General features: G+C 38.1%; 1 protein-coding gene across 1 annotated transcript; it reads right to left on the bottom strand.

Annotated features, from left to right (window-relative positions):
• Nucleotides 1-3,181: 3,181 nt before the first annotated feature.
• On the bottom strand, nucleotides 3,182-17,938 carry LOC148729411 (uncharacterized). The gene is made up of 9 exons (XM_088763338.1): nucleotides 17,871-17,938; nucleotides 16,614-17,341; nucleotides 8,359-8,444; nucleotides 7,911-7,961; nucleotides 7,414-7,503; nucleotides 6,344-6,448; nucleotides 5,603-5,689; nucleotides 4,716-5,009; nucleotides 3,182-4,383 (listed from the first exon to the last, which is right to left on the bottom strand). Exons 2-9 carry the CDS (start codon nucleotides 16,960-16,962, stop codon nucleotides 4,201-4,203), a joined length of 1,245 nt encoding a protein of 414 aa, XP_088619464.1. The 5' UTR covers nucleotides 16,963-17,341; nucleotides 17,871-17,938; the 3' UTR covers nucleotides 3,182-4,200.
• Between the last annotated feature and the right edge of the window lie 217 nt (nucleotides 17,939-18,155).

Genomic DNA, 18,155 nt, shown 5'->3' with positions numbered 1-18,155 from the left:
CGTTTAGTAGCCCATCTGCCGTTTTAATGTCTTCCGACATTTTCAGTAGATGGTCAGGCAAGACCGTGGTTTGGATCCTAATCTTGTGGATCTCGTCAGTTGCCGATTAACTAAATAGACTGGTAGAGATTCGTTCTCGGTATATCATATATAGGAATATCGTATATAGGAATATCGTATATAGGAATATCGTATATAGGAATATCGTATATAGGAATATCGTATATAGGAATATCGTACATAGGAATATCGTCTTCTGTGAGTATCACGCGCGCAGTTCCATCAGAAGATCTGTGAGACGCCATTGTTGTTTTGTTTTGATCTGTGAACCTTGGCCTACCAAGCCTCGCTTTCACGCACTCGAAACCAGGCCGTTTCCGCGCGGCGGCCATTTATGAATAAGGTCTATAAGAAATTTTAAAAAATAAAAGTAAATTAATACACAAATAGGAATATTCATGATTAAAAATTAATGGTAAATTGACAACTTAATCAAATAATTTAATACGAAATTTTTCTCCAAGGGTCCAAAAGAAAAAAAAACATTTACCAGCACTGTTCATGGAGATGCACGTATTGGAATTAAAAAAAGTCTGCGTCAGGACAGTAGTCCACACAACCTGAGCGACGAAATATTTGTACTCTCTCTTCCCCCTGGGTGGGATGCTAGTCCATCACATGGTTACTCCCTGTTTTAAATTCGCCTCCACTCATTTACACATCTGCAGGATTTCTAGGGCACCATGACCATTAGGCGCTACGCTCCTCCATTTCCAATTAGTGTAATAGTTCAATTGTAAAAAGCTCCAAACTATTACAAATCAATACTCTACCTTAAATAATTATTAACCACACATTGGGAGCTGTCGAAGCAGCTACCATTAAGACCAGCCGTCTACGGTTAAAAGTGAGAGATCGTCAGTTACTCGACACCTTTTCGCGTTTATTATATATACTTTGAAAATTAATACATACCTTTGAATGTAAGCCTTGTATTGCTGGATTTTTCTAAACAAGGTTTATATTCAAAGGTATATATTCAAGGTATATATAATAAACGCGAAAAGGTGTCGAGTGACTGCAATGGTTCCGGCTGTAAATGCAGTCTTCTGCAATGGTTCCGGCTGGAAAAGCGTGGCGGCCTAATGGTCATGGCGCCTTAGACATCCTGCATGTGTGTAAATGAGTGGAGGCGAATTTAAAACAGGGATTAACCATGTGATCGATTAGCATCCCATCCAGGGGGAAGAGAGAGTACAAATATTTCGTCGCCTAGGCTGTGTGGGCTACTGTCCTGATGCAGACTTTTTTTAATCCCAATACGTGCATTTCCATGAACAGTGCCGGTAAGTGTTTTTTTTTTTTTGGGACCCTTAGAGAAAAATTTCGTATTAAATTATTTAATTAAGTTGTGAATTTATCATTAATTTTTAATCATCAATATTCTTATTTATGTTTTAATTTACTTTTATTTTTTAAAATTTCTTATTTTTCGGTCATTCCGAGTATTCCGGTTTCGGTTCCGTATTCTGGCATTCGGTGTTCTTCACACCTATTTTAAAGAATCTACTTTGGCTGCCAATCGAAGCAAGAGTTAATTTTAAGATATTCCTTATAACTTATAAGATCTTAAAGGAGCAATCTACTAGTTATTTAGAACCTATTATACAAGAATACCACCCATCAAGAACACTGAGATCATCAACTCGCTTACAGTTATGCATCCCACCTTTTAAATCCAATTTCTATGGTGGACGCGCTTTTTCAGTATCTGCACCGAAACTAGGGAACCCAATTCCCGAATATATTAAAAGAGCGGAAACAGTAGAAACATTCAAAACTAGGCTTAAGACATTTTTGTTTAAAAAACATTACTGTTAATTAATTACTTATTCTTATGTCTTAATAATCTGTTGTTAGGCGCATTGAGATTACAAATGCGCCCTATAAGCATCTATTTATTATTATTATTTATTATTCATTATTGTTGCGATAGGGTGGTTACCAATAAGACAACGAAGAGACTTCCACGTTCTCAAACTCGTTCACCAAGCTTTGTACGCCCCCAGCTGGCCGTCCAACGTATAATGAGATACAGTTAAACATCTGCGTTCTTTGCAGTCAGGAGCAGCAACAAGACTAATTATACCAATGGAGAGGGGCACTTTTCAAGACTCTGCTACCAAGTTATTTAATGTCCTCCCGGCAAATATTAGAAACTGTAATGATTTTAAAGTGTACTATAGAGAAGTTAAAGCTTATCTTTAAACTAACATTCGTGAATAGTTTGTAAACTATTATAGTTTTTTATAGTTCTGTAGAGAAGTTAATGCCTATCTTTTAAATAATATTTAAAAATAGTTCGTAAATTACTTTAGTAGCTTTTAGCAGGTGAAGAGCCACCGGGTGGATACACTGTTAATAAACTATTATAATTATTATTATTATCATTATTACTTTTATAAGGATCATTTCGATGCACATTTTCTGAAATTCTTTCTTAACGAACTAGTAGTTGCTTTCTCGACTTTTATCTGTAGGTCGTTTTTGTTATCAAAGTTAGTTTGGGTCTGATACGAGTCTGATCCTAGAGAACCGAATTATTTTGATGATGATGATTATTATTATTATTGTTATTATTATTGTTATTATTATTAGTAGTAGTATTATTTTTATTATTAACCATTATTCACAGAATAATTGACTTCAGACGGGACCTACTGGCGTCAACGACGATGGATCAAGATTTTCTCGGGTAAAGTATCACATGGCACTCACACTTTTTTTTATCTCGCTTTGTTGAACGTTGAGTAATGAGCAAAGTTAACAAAGGAAAAACCCGCGGCAAAAAGGGTAAAGCTGGAAAATTTGCCGAAAAGCAAAACAGTGAATCTACAGACAGCTTAATAAATACCCTTATCGCTGAGTGAATTCCCTCGTATAGGTTTATTCTTGATTTCATAAGATTCAAGGCGATTGCCTATGTTTCGTATCGAGGCTGGTACTTGCTTATTGAAAGGAAACTTGACCTTATGTACGACAAATGTAGGCGACTTCTTTGTTCGCAATTTGGATTGGAGAGGAGTGCCAGGATTGTGTTTTTTTTCTCCTGACAAAATAGTGCCTCTTCTCTATTCTTTGGGCCTGTTTTTTTCCGTTTCTTTGACGAAGGACTGCTCTCTAATTTTGATTTGTTTTTAATCCATGAGAAATGACTTTCTACTAGCAGAGAACCTCCACGTGTGAATGTTATCAAGTGCTCGAGGTAAAACAAAATATGCAAATAACATGAAAATGCCGCGATATTCGCACGGGGGTTCGCCCATTTACGAGATTATGACACCTTCCTGATTTATAAAAATACGTTTTCCTATATGAGTCTGACGCTTTTTGAGATTTTTAATTTTTTCTGTTTGTAAACGTTAGGCAAAATGTCTAACTTCAATCTAGTCCAATAAGAGAAAAAATGATTTTTCGGCCTCTGAAGGCGGAAGTAGCCTTAAAGGGTTAAGGAATATCTTAGCAACTGGTCACTGATAAAAGGATCAATTCAAGAAAGGATTAAGGTAAAAGGCTAAGTAACCCTATTAATGCTTTTCTTTTGAAATAATCAATATCGAGCTTTTTTTTCTTGATCAAGGTTTCTTGTGTCTCAGTAGGAAAGTAAGCTCCCATGTAAATCGCATGGTACTTGAGAACTGGGTTACACTCGGTAGAATTTCCTCATGAGCGAGATTGTTTAGTTCTTTCTCCTTCTTGGATCTCCAACTCGAAGTCCTCTAAACCTAAGATCTTTCTCTGAAATGCGTTAAAGACATTTATGTCTTTCCCCTTCGTCCAATCTACGTATATAAACCAGTGCTGCATATCCTGAAGCTCGTTTTGCTGGGCCCCAACACAAATCAAAACAAACCACTGCTTGGAGTTAACTGGCTATAGACAGAGGCCATACTTGGGCTAGCTCATAAATATTGATCTTTTTTACCTCACCATAACCTAGATGCTTTTTATTCTGATACGACTGCTACTATACCTGATCTTTTTGTGGGACAAGAAACTATAGAAGATTAAATAATGGAAAATTTGCCAACATAATGCGAAAATTATTGTTGATATTTCCTTTTAGAAACTACGTGTAAGGCCTTTAACTAGTTACAAAGTTTCTCCTCCCCCCAATCACAACACAAGTTGTTTTTGTGTTCATGTGGTCAGCGGACATTCCCAGTAATGCATGATGCATTGAACATCAACCTGGCCAGTTCCATGATGACCATAACAGCTGCAAGTGTAATACAACTGACCATTAGCCTGGTTTATTTCGGACGTCAGCAGATAAAGCTGGGCACGGTTTGTTGTACATGAGACACCAACAATCTTTTTACCCTGTAATGAAAAACAAACTTGAACTATATGACTAAACATTAAGAGAGTAAAACAATTAATTGCTCTCGCTTATTAATTTATGATCCATTCCTTATTTTGGAGACTTAAATTCCAGGATACAAATGTAAACATATCTATCTGACTTCTGATACAAAGGACCTAGCTTCATGCATGCAGTAAAATAATCATTGGCGTATCACTTCATGTAACTTGAAAGAGCCAGGTTTTTATTTGAGGTAAGGTAATGCAAAACAGTCTGATAACTATCCCTACATTTCAGGTAAATTACAAAGAGAATATAGTCGTGAATCTCTTCTTTTGAGCATACTTACACTTGGTTCACTCAGGATCACTTTAACTGGGTTTGGTAAAATGTTATTGATGATTAGATCTTGGGTTGCAGTCAAATCCTTAGTCTTGTGTTCACACTGGGAGAAGTCACCTGCTCCTTTGGGACCCTGTGGTCCTTGTGGTCCTTGTGATCCATTAAAACCCTGCGGGCCTATCATCCCCTGGGGACCCTGTGTACCATTGAATCCCCGAGGTCCGGCTAATCCAATGGGTCCTTGAGAGCCGTTGAAACCGCGTGGTCCAATAGGGCCCTGGAGCTTACTCACATTCTCTATCTGCAACATTGTCAATAAGCAACAATTTATCTGCCTGTTTTCTCTAATCTAGACATAAAGAGGCAGTACTACGCATACTGTACGAATGACGGCTACAAACTTCCTGATGGCTCATACCCCTTTAGCTTTCTTTTCCTTTCCTGGGTCAATTTTTATTTGTGTAAAAAAACAACCCTCATTCTGGATCCCAGATCACAGTTTGCCGGCGCTTGCGAGCTTGCTTCCCTTCTTTCCCGCCACAAACAATTTGCACAAATTTCCCGACCCTATGCAACCTTGAGGAACACCATCAAGGTATAAAAAAAATTCCCGATCAGATGTTATAAACGCTTCTTTCTCGCCACAAACAATTTGCACAAATTTCTCGACCCTATGCAACCTTGAAGAACACCATCAAGGTATAAAAAAAATTCCCGATCAGACCTTATAAACGCTATCTCAGGCCAAGAAATCGAAGAGACTCCTTCAGGACTAAGCCCCCGCCTCATCCTCTCGGCTTAAATGCCAGTTGAAAACTGCTTATCGTCAGGAGACTTGCGACCAACTACGTTATATCTACGCTTAATTAGTTATGGGGAAATTTCGCTGAGTACCTTGTTAAAGAGGGTGGTGTTAAATTCTGACAAAAGTTTCCTCAGCCTGATATCTTCTCGGTTTAGTCTATCTGTCGCGTTTATCAACTGTTTGAAAAAAAAAAATGCGACAAATCCATCATTGTCTTTGAACATGTTTTGGCAAGTCGTCATGTTTTGAACGGGGTACAGCTATGTTTCACCCATCCCATTTTAACGGTGACATTTTTCCGAGGTCATCAGACCTAATTTTTTAGAATTCTTATCCATGCAGCATAAATGTTTTCGGTCTTTTATTATTTGCTGATGCTGAAATGTAGCTTTAGACAGAAAGGGAAAATAAGGAGTCTCTGCTCTGGTTCAGTATAAAAATTGATCACTCTTCGAATTACAAATACTCGCTTTTTGTGCGACAAGTTCATTTCATTTGTCAATATACTGTTTAAAAGGAGTTTCTCTCACTGTAATGAATACGATCTCAGTGAGCTGTCAATTCATAATCAACTTTCATCACTTACGTTCTATTAGATTATTAAGTTTTTTTTTCCTGTCTTGAAACTCCAATCGGTCAAATAACATAAATCGGACGGGGTGTATCGGCCGAATTTGTTAATTAAAGGTCAAATGACAAATTCGAATACGATTTACACGAAGAAGACGCGTGGATTTCAAAGCTCATAAAAGCAATTACCTTCAACATCTTTTCCAATGACTTCGTCATTCAAACTTTGTTAAGATCTGCATATTATTTGTTCTACTTACCAATATCAGAGAGCTTTCGGTATGGTTTTTAAAGTTGTTTAAAATCTCCTCTGTTTGGTTGGCCACTGTATAAGCCCTAACTCCAGATAAACTGATTTGGTTCATCTAAGGAACGATTGGCATAAAAATCACATGAAGTGGTTAGTTTCCAGATTTTTGATTGCTTTTGTTTTTGTTTTTATTTTTATAATGCAAAATTTGCTACATGAGCATTTGCTCAGGAAGTAGTGAATGTCCTGGGCTGGGGGCAACTCTATCACACTACACATGGTGCTAAAATGCGGGAACAAAATATAAAATTATGAATTTGTTTCCAAGGCTATCTCTCCCTGCAGTTGTTTTACTATTAGTGTACGTACGAGGATACATTAAATTTACATCATATTTCACCAAATCAGCAAGTTTTTTTTTAATTTCACAAAACTTAAGGGACAAAAGGACAGTGCTGTTTAATAGCGCTCCCATTCAATTCTGAATATAAAGCAATCATTGTCCTTTTTTTTACCAGGAACTTGAAAGTAGAGTGACAAGATTGAACGACTACAGCGACGAGCAGCGAGGATCGTCTACTCCAAAGATGCCTCAAAACTAACAACTGATCAAGCTATGACTTAACTGGGCTGGGAACCCCTCTATTATTGAAGACGAACACGTATTTTTAGATTTGTTAATGAGTGCATTGCAAATAGAGTTCCCAGATATCTTTTTAACTATTTTAATGTAAGAATTCGCGACATTCACCGCTACAATACTAGAAATAATGATGGTCTTATTTTAGAAAAGGTTAAATTAGAATGTACCAAGCGCGCTTTTTTTATAAAGGTGCAAAAATCTTTAATGATTTTAAATAATTTCTAATAATTTGTAGAATTTATTATTGTCCGAATTTACTTTCGTTTATTGTAACTATATTATAATTTACTCTAAATTGATTTCTATTTATTTTTTTTAACAGGACCTGCATTGATAGCAGTTTTCTTTCCTAAACTGGAGCAGTGATCCCGAATAAATATGTTTAAACTATTATTAATTATTATTATTATAATAAGGTTTCATTTATGTCATCCCACCTCGTCTGATAATGTCTTGTATATGTCATTCACAAGGGCGTTCAGCGAATTAATGTCTCGTTGAAGCAGTCTCGTAGCTGTCTGGTTGAACTGGAAAACGAATAAGGAATCAACATTGTATATTGAGAGGAGGTTATCATGGTAGCAGTTGAGCACTTGGAATTTATCGCACCAATCGGCCAATCTCAATAAGAGATTAACGAGAACTCGTAAGAATTGTGTTAAACGCGAGGCCTTCTCTTGTTGAAAAGGTGATGATAGTTATAATTACTAGGTACTTTGTTGATTTAGTTTTAGGCATTGGTAGAAAGGTCAAAATGGGACAATGGATGTCGAGAATAATTTCAAGGGAATAAGGTTTCTGCACCAGGTACCTGTGCGATGTGTTATGCAAGCACAGGGAATAATGAACATTACACTTGAAATTCAATCCTAGTTAATCAATGGAAACTTTCTCTATAGTCCATTTTCAACTCAAAACATGGAAAACCGCTTACCGTTACAGTAAGCTCAGTTTGAGATTTGCCAGTCATGTTAGCTGAGACGACCTGTTGCAACCAAAGATAGAAAAAGGGATTCCTTTTAACGCAGTTAGAACATGTAAAACATGGGGGTAAAAAGGAGAATTGCATTTCGAGCCACTTATTCGCGCCAATTTTTCCACTTGTCAAAACAAATCTTCCTGTCCTGTTTGATTATTTATCTGTAGGACTTCACACTGATATGGTTTTAAATAGACCCTCTGTTCGGTGTAGCATTTCCGAAGAATATTTAGAAATGAACAAGTAATGTAGAAACGAATTGCCTCTCATTTCTGACTTATATGTGTGCGTTTCGTTCGTTCTTGGCTCGTTCAAGGAAATCTCTGTGGGTATGCATCAGCTTCTACCTCCACATCAGAGGTATAGTTTAACTTTCCCAAGCATTTAACTGAAGTCATCTTACCTGTTCACTCAGTAGTTTTGACAACTTTTGCTCCAGAGACATCACCCTGTCTGAAATCTGAATGTCCCCATGTGCTAAAGGCGGTGCTATAAAGAGAAGACAGTAGATATAATATGGAACGCTTATTAGTGTTCATACAACGGAATAATGATGTACTACCACTCTTCAAGTGCAGTGAAGCAATTTTATCGTTACTTCTGTTGGGAATAGTACATTCAGAAAGAACGTATTAAGAACAGAAGAAGTATTCGCGAAGATTGAAAATACTGTTATTTTGTCATCGAGTAAACATATTTTGGTTAAAAGAACTACAAGACTTGTTTTTCGTTGCCGTCTAATGAGAGAAAATATAGGCGTGGGGAAAGGGTGTGTTGCTTGTTATTTGCATGGTGGTATTTGCTTTGGATACTCTAGAAATTCCCAAAAGATCGTTCATTAGATGTAAAAGAAACTTTGAAGTTGCTCGAAGGAGCTGGGAAATTTCATCCATATCAAACTTACCTTTAACATCTGCCTCTACAGACTTTCGTGACATGTCACGCAGTCCGGGGTCTGTCAAAAACACACTAATTTTCGAACATTTTCTTCGTTTTCGCGTATTCCATTTGAATCGCTATCTTTCTTACCTTCAGTTTATAAAACTATTGTAGATAAGCTTTCTATAACACTGTATTTGAAGGTAATCATGAAAACATTTCATTCGGGTTTTTTAAACTTTTCATGAGCATTTTAAAATGATCTTTGGGAGGGATGGGTCTAATTAATTTTTTATTTTTTTACTCTTCACGCTTGGTTCAGTCCGCATTTGATCGTCACAAGGAGTGCCAAAGAAGAGTCTTTCAAAAACGCTAGCTCTCAATCAAGGAAAGAAAACCAATTGTCCAATAGACATTTTAAGAAAAGTCAGCCATTGTACGATACGGTAGTAATGAAGACGGTCCTTGCACGTTAGTTTGAGCAAAATAGTTGTTGAACTATTAGTTCAATCAAAATCATCCACTGATGAAGAAGGAACATGAATTGGTAATGAACATATTTTTTGGGCGATCTCATCGGGCAGAATGCGTGGACATCATTAATTCTATCCTGTAATCAGTCTATGTCACTACGGAGTCACATGAGATGCGCGCGCATGCTGCTGGTCAGTGCTCGCTTGCTGGTTTAGATCTTCAAACTTTTTTATTTCTGCTTCGTAATCCAAGGAAAATATCCGCAGTCCTGCGCTCCTTTGGAATCCTTTCTACAAAAATTCCAAGTTTAAGGTAGGTGGAAGTCCATGATTTTTATTTTTCCACAAATTTCAGCGAAAACATCGGGATGGGCGACTTAAGTAATGCCGCTCCTGAAATGGATGAATCGCACGAGGACACCTCACGAAGCTCACAGAGCGTTGAGGAGGGCAGCCTTAACAAGGCTATTTTCTCAATTAAAGAAAAAATGTCTAAGATGGCAGCCATTTTGAGAACATGTGCGACACTAAGGGCCACCGGCCAGGAAACGAAAGGCTAGAGGTGAAGACAGCATGTCAGCCTCTGACCGAGAGTGAAAGAAGGAGGCTGAGCCCTCAACCTCTCCTCACATGGATGATAATGTTAGCTTGTATGCCAGCGATGAATTGGAAATGAAATGAAAAACTTTATTTAAGTGTCTATGTTTTTAGCTATAAGCTAATGGGGGACGCTAAAAAATTTAAAAGTCAAATACATTTACATATGTAGATGATAGTTATTTACAGTAGATGATTAAAAAGATTATAAAGTTATTTAGTTAAGTTTTAAATTTCAACGAGAGTTGAAAGGTCGACTTTTCTTATGTTCTTCTTGAACGAATTTAGAGTTTCTATCGTTCTTAGGTGTCTTGATAACGACGATGCCGTCAAAGTGCTCACCGAGGACGATGATGCCGTCAAAGTGCTCACTGAGCTTAATAAAAACCCTAAAAAGGTCACCGACCAAAAAAGTAGCAAAGGAAAGATGCTCAATTCATTGGCTGATGCCTATGACACTGAAGACGCCACCGGCGATAATTTGGATGAGGATGTGACAACTCCTGTCAAAAAGTGACGGGTTAAGAAATTAAATCCTGATAAATCAAGACAACTGTTGAAAAACACAAACGTCCGGCAAATTGCCCTAAACTCAAACAGATAAAGGTCAATCAGGAGATATGGGCATAATTAAATGCCCGCCAGCGGAAAGCTGATTTACAAATTGCCAATCTTCACCAGCTTGTCAATAAGACAGCTATTATCAATTTACAAACCCTTCAGGGGATTACTGTAAATGCTGAAAATACACCAGAGCTTATAAATAATCTGGCCAATACCATTGCAATGTTGGGTCATGTACAGACCCAGATGTCTCAGTTAAGACGAGAACAAATTAAACCTGCACTAAGCTACTAGTATAAGTCAATATGCTCATCTGAAGTACCTGTTACTTCACAACAACTCTTTGGGGACGAATTGTCCAAGCATCTAAAGGATGCAAGGGAAAGTAGTAATCTGAGGAAGGCTATAAAACCCAAAAACACTGCAAGCTACCGACCCCAATCGAAATATGCCAGAAAAGACTCCTTTTTTAGGGGGAAAGCCACCCTTCAAAAACTGGAGCAATCAAGGCAAATTAAACAACAGGGCCAGAGAGCCACCAAGTACTCAAAAAATTGAGACAAATCCAAAACTCGGTAAATATGCTTACACCAATTTTGCCACACTTATTGAATTACCTTCACTGCCGATGTACCAATTTTACAGCTGGTCAGGTGAAATTACACCACTCAGCTTGAACAAAACTACTAGTGACAAGGATATCTGATGTCCTCGGGATAAGCATCCAATGTGATGACACTCCAGTGCAACATAAACTCCCAATAAACAAGCATAATGAGAATGATACTAAAAACATCAATCTGGAAGTTCAAAAATTGCTTATGAAAGGTGTAGCTGAAGAGGCTAGCTATCATCCAGAACAAATAATCTCCACTATCTTTCTAACACCTAAAGTAAGATGGAACTCATAGACTTATTTTAAACTTGAAAAAGTGTAATGAGTTTGTTACTATCTTTTTAAAATGGATTCTCTTGGCACCATAACAAAATTGGTGACCCAAAATTGCTACATGGCATGCACAGACATGAAGGATGCCTATTCCTCTATACCAATCAAGCAATCAGACAGAAATTTTCACTGGTAAAATAAGACCTACCAGTTTTGCTGTCTGCCAAATGGGTTAGCTAGTGCCCCCCGGAAGTTTACTAAAATACCTAAGCCAGTACTGGCCCACCTGCATACTAAAGGGCACATATCAATTGCCCACTTGGATAATGTTTACCACCAAGCGCAGACATATGATCAAATGTATTTTGAATGTCACAGAGACTATGCAGATTCTTGAGCAGCTTGGCTTCATTGTACACCCTGAGAAGTCTCTTGATCCCTTCCCAAGAGATGGTAGTCCTTGGTTTTCTTATAAACTCAGTGACAATGACTATCAGGCTTACCAATGAGAAGGCAAAAGGAATATGCCATGCGTGCAAGAATGTGCAGTATGGCAAAATTACCATCAGAGAAGTAGCCAGAGTACTTGGTAAACTTGTATCAAATTTCCCAGGGGTCATGCATCGTCCTTTATGCTACAGACGACTCGAAGCTGACAAAACTGCAGCTCTTAAAAGAAATAAAGGCAATTTTGACTCCTATATGACATTGTCACATGGAGCCCTTCAGGAGCTACAGTGGTGGGTTAGAAATGTTGAAAATTCCTTCAATGTACTTTACCATCCTAAACCTGAGCTCCTTATAATCACAGATGCCTCACTCTTGGGGTGAGGTGCTCATTGTGGGGAGATTTCAACTGGAGGAAACTGGTTTTTCTCTGAACCCCAGAATCATATTAATCAGCCAGAAATGCATGCTATTCTACTGGCTCTGAAAACCTTTGCAAAAGAAAAGAAAAACTTCCATGTCAGAATAATGTGTGATAATACAACAGAAGTCAGTGTGTTAAATCATATGGGTTCTAGCCATTCGCATAGCTGTAATCTGATGGCAAAAGAAATTTGGGAATGGTGTACGGACAATGGAGTCTGGCTGAGTGTTGCCCATATACCAGGAAAGCATAACTTGGTTGCTGATTTTGAATCTAGGAGAAATGAGAGAGAGTCAGAGTGGATGCTGGACAAAGATGCCTTGTCTCATGCCCTAAAAAAAAATTAACATTCATGCCAGAAATTGACTTATTCGCTTCTCGCATCAAAAATCAGTTTCCGAGTTATGTTTCCTACAAACCAGATCCAACTGCTAGTGCTATAGATGCATTCTCATTGGATTGGTCTGTGCTGAAATTATATGCATTTCCCCCCTTTAGTGTTATTCCAGCCTGCCTAAGCAAAATGGTATCAGATCAGGCAACAGGAATTGTTGTTCTCCCAGATTGGCCAACTCAGAGTTGGTTTCCCAAAGTTCTACACATGATGGTCAAGGAGAGAGTGCTGATAAAAGCCAGAAAGGATCTTCTGTTTCTACCGAGCCACCCGGCCGAAGTACATCCCCTGTGGTAAAAAACTCAGTCTGATGGTATGTCTATTATCAGGGAAAACCTAAATCACATTAAGCTGTCTTCCAGTGCACAAAAAGTGGTAATGGCGTCATGGAGGCCTGGTACTTCTAAACAGTATGATTCATACCTCAGAAAGTGGTCTTACCATTGCAAGGATAATGGCATTAACTGATGTCATCCGACCATTACCCAGGCAATTGAATTTTTAGTATCTCTCTACTCTTTAGGACTTGGCTATAGTGCTGTAAATTCGGCTCGCTCAGCACTCTCAGCGGTGATAATCATGGATGATGGGAGTAAATTTGGGGAGCATCCCTTAGTTTGTCATTGTTTAAAAAGGGATTTATGAACTTAGGCCTGCATTGCCTAGACTCGGCGAGATTAGGGACGTTAATATTGTTTTGGACTACTTCAGGTCCGTGAAGTTGGCCCAGGAGTTACCGTTAAAGGACCTTTCGTTAAAATTGACAATGTTATTACATCTAACAACTGGCCAACGAGGCCAGACGTTTCATTTATTTGACATAAATCATATACAAGCAGTTGGGGACATGTATAGGATTACCTTCATGGACAAACTGAAGCAATCAAAGCCAGGAAAGCACCTGGAGCCTATCGAACTTTTAGCCTTCAAAGAGGACAACAAACTTTGTATAGTGAAGCATCTGACTGAATACCTTAGTAGGACCAAGCCACTAAGGAAGGAGCATTCACCGTTGCTCTTAACCTACCTGAAGCCTCATGATCCTGTTTCGCGGGACACTGTATCTAGATGGACAAAGGCAGTTATGAAATCAGCAGGAATTGACATCACTGCCTATTTTGCACACAGTACACATCTGTAGCCCCCTTTTGACAATAAATGCCGTTATTGTTGTTGAACTATGTCTGATTTTGTTGATAACTCATGGCACAGGACTTTGAAGTCTCATGTGACTCCGTAGTGACGTCGACTGATGACAGGATAGAATTACAAAATTAAACGAGACTTACCTGTAAGTTGAAGTTTGATTGGGATTCTATCCTGTCATCAGTCCGGAACGAAGGAGTCACATCCCAACCCACCCACCCTTCTCCTTCGTTCCCTATCCTGTGCCATTCACGTTGAAGACTGACCAGCAGTATGCGCGCGCATCCCATGTGACTCCTTCGTTCCGGACTGATGACAGGATAGAATCCCAATCAAACTTCAACTTACAGGTAAGTCTCGTTTAAATTTGTAATTATCAATAACTGATAAAGCGTCAAATTTGAAGGCGAAGAGCCCTAACTTAGAGAAGAATGGGCCAAAATTGGCCCACTAGGCTTCGTAAAACTTATTTTTCTGAGTTTTAGAACTGTTTGCCTCTAAATCAGCGCAAGAAAAGACACAAATCTGAGATCCTTTCTTCGAGAAACGGGCAAATTGAAAGAAATGAATAAAGGCTGATAGTTTCTAAAAAAACTGTTTGGGGCTGCTTCGGTGGGGGTAACGAAATCATTTCACCATATCAACAAAGTTGAAACGGTAAATTGGCCACCGTTACGATCATAAAAGCTGACGTTTCGAGCATTTATAGCCCTTCGCTCGAAATGTCAGCTTTTATAATCGTAACGGCGGCCAATTTACCATTTCAACTTTGTTGATATATTGAAATTATATTGAATTGAAAGAAACACTGACTTAAACATTTCATTTGTGAATAAGCACCGTCGGATGATTTGATCGTATGAATAAGACGTTTGTTATATGCATAATTTAGGTTAAAAGATGCTTTTCGAGAAACTGGTCTCTTGAACTAGATAATGTTTCAACTTTAGCTTGAAACTGTCCGTAATTTCCCACCAAGAAAATTCTGGACTTTTATTTTCGTCGAAGTATTTACTTTTCATAAACTCGTTAAATAAACGTTTGACGCATTTTTCATCTTTTGTATGTCGTGAGATGTGTTTGCCAAACGGAAAAAACACTCATTGAGCCGTGAAAAATATTTGTATCGCCTTCGCCTTTTCAGTTCGAAGCTTTTGTACTTTTGGTAAAGACGGTGCTCCCAGAAATAAATTTAACAATCAAGAAAAAAGGGTATGGAAGGAAATCACAAGAAGATTGGCCCAATTCATTATTACCTCCAAAAAATAATGCACTATTCAAACAAAGATCGCTTTAGGTTAAAACATTTGAATGAGAAGCAGTTTTGCCGATAGCGCTGTCAAATTGACGGCAGTCTGGGTGTAACGGGATATATGACAATCGATGAATTTTAATTCGGAAAGGCGCTTCCGTTTTAGGAGATTGTTTTACCTGCTCAAGACTATTTTTAACGTTTATTCGTGCTGTGGGTTTCACTAAATTCCGATCACTATAAACATAGAAAATACAGATACAAGATCTGTGAGTGCACTTCCGTCTAGAGAGCTGGGTCAAGATCATTTCGCGTGCTTTCTTGAATCGACACATGCAAAAGTATCTTAAGGTTGAAAGTGGGGGAGAAATAACAAAAGATAATTAGTACAGCTTATGATTTGAGTAGATAAGCACAGGTTCCGATGATAACCGTAAAAATTGACGAACATTTTCGAGATTTGATCACTAATCGTGACTTGGCAAATTTTCAAACAATGGATCCGGCTTTTTTCTAAGAATTGATCAAATGGGGGAGTCAAGCAGATGAGAAACTTAATATTGCAATACTCAACAAATACCAATATAAACAAGGGTAGCCATGGATAACACTCAAATATGAAAGCAAATAAAAGACGAGTAAGTAAGACGAAATGGAGCGGTAAGGTTGAAACGATTTCTTTTGTTCCGACTGCATGGAAGGCTTGCTGTATGTTGGCTTTACTCATTAGTCCTGGACTTAATTTTCTTCATAAGTAAACCGAGCATGCCACAGTTTTCATTTATGTAAAATCTAAAACATTTTTTTTTTATGTTGAATTAACTTTTAAACTTTGACTTTTAACGGTTAACAGGCCATGCCTTCAATGTACCCGTTAGACACTATTTCGTGGCAGAAAGTTTCTTTTCAGGTATTATGATTATTACTCATTATTACTCATTTGGTACGTTGTAAGACGCGTCAACTTATTACGACAAAAATTGTTTTCGGTGTAAGATTTGCAGATTTCTAATATAGATAAATCCCCATGTAAAAGACGTTATTTCTCAACGTGTATTCGTCTCATTGCTATGTCAGGTCTAATAAACTAAAGAACATCATTTAAACATGGCGATTAACATCCGAAAGGTTTGGATTTCAGAGGCGGATGATGATCGGCGCGTGAGCTAGGAACCTTCACTTAACCCAAACCACAGACAGAAAGTAAGTCTGAGAGTCTCTGAGCTCAAGGTCTCTACTAGAAAAATAAACCCGATAGCACTTACTTTTGTCACAAGTAATAAGGCGGTGTTACGCTTTGCGACAAGAAGAAACGAAAGTTTCACTTTTTTTATTCACATGATGAGTCATATGCTTTTCCTGCCATGCGTAACCCTGCAAAAATGAATGAATTCATAGAAATTCTCACTGACTGCGTCGGCCGAAAATATTTGATGAATTCCTTTTCACTCGAACGCTAACGTTCGAGTGTACAAGTTTGTAATACAGCCAAACTGGGCATTGCATCCTTATTATCGTTCTCGTTACGTCCAGTAATTTGTAATTAAAAGACTTCTCAGTCAGTTTGTTCCTCATATTTTCTAAAATCCTTACCTTGGTTCGTTTGACAGCTACATCGATCGCCGATCTTTCCGAACAACATCAAGACTGTTAGCGCAAGTGCTGCCGTTGACACAACGCAAAGGAACACTATAAGACATAGCAGAGTTCGGTATGTCCTTAAAGCATCTGAAGACTCGAGGGTTGTTTTCTGCAGTTCTTGGGGTGAAAACCTGTTTTCATTCGGCAACACCAGTTTTGCTCCATAGTTTTTGTCAAGTCTTGGTGCAAGTAACCCTTTCTTGTCCATTTTGCGGTCATCATCATGGCACCAATTTTGGAAGGCAGGATTTACAACGGCGAAGGTTCCACCTCTCGAAGAAGCACGATTTTTTGAGGCCATTCCAAATCCAGCTTGTTTCAGTTCATTGTGTCAAAGTTGTAGGCTAATGGCAACTAATACAAAGGAGTATGGCGTTCATTACTGCTCAAAACACTTTGAGCACATATTTGACTTTCTGACACCTTTTAGGGCGTTCATTACTGCTCAAAACACTTTGAGCACATATTTGACTTTCTGATACCTTTTTTACGTTCAAGGGGATCAAATTCCTCTGTCAGATATCACGTCCTAAATTTTACGACCTAAAACCTTGTACTCTATAGTATGGCGTCAAATACACCGACGTCTATTTTACGGCGAGAATTCGATCATCGTTTAGTGGACTTTCAACGTCTTCAAAACGAGGAGCTTCGCGTTACGACGTAAAATTCAATTTTGACTACACGTTACGTTGTAATTTATCAAATAAGTTTTATGTCGTATCTTTTACGACGTAAAATTTATCACCTTTATAACTTGTCAATCAAAACCTTGTCATACTATGGCGTTCATTTATGGCGTTCATTATGGCGTTCATTACTGCTCAAAACACTTTGAGCAAATATTTGACTTTCTGGTACCTTTTTTATGTTCAAGGGGATCAGATTCCTCTGTCAGATATCACGTCCTAAATTTTACGACCTAAAACCTTGTATTCTATAGTATGGCGTCAAATACACCGACGTCTATTTTACGGCGAGCCAATCGTCGTTTAGTGGACTTTCAACGTCTTCAAAGCGAGGAGCTTCGCGTTACGACGTAAAATTCAATTTTGACTACACGTTACGTCGTAATTTATCAAATAAGTTTTATGTCGTATCTTTTACGACATAAAATTTATCGCCTTTATAACTTGTCAATCAAAACCTTGTCAAATAAGTTTTACGTCGTAACTTTTACGCCGTAACTTGTCAATCAAAAATGCTGACTATGGCGTTCATTACTGCTCAAAACACTTTGAGCACATATTTGACTTTCTGACACCTTTTTCACGTTCAAGGGGATCAAATTCCTCTGTCAGATATCACGTCCTAAATTTTACGACGTAAAACCTTGTATTCTATTTTATGGCGTCAAATACACCGACGTCTATTTTACGGCGAGAATTCAATGATCGTTTAGTGCACTTTCAACGTCTTCAAAACGAGGAGCTTCGCGTTACGACGTAAAATTCAATTTTGACTACACGTTACGTCGTAATTTATCAAATAAGT

This window comes from Stylophora pistillata, chromosome 6 (assembly GCF_964205215.1).
Source record: "Stylophora pistillata chromosome 6, jaStyPist1.2, whole genome shotgun sequence".
Taxonomy (NCBI): domain Eukaryota; kingdom Metazoa; phylum Cnidaria; class Anthozoa; order Scleractinia; family Pocilloporidae; genus Stylophora; species Stylophora pistillata.
Note: the sequence above shows the minus strand (reverse complement) of the source record. Positions and strands in the feature narration are given on the sequence as shown.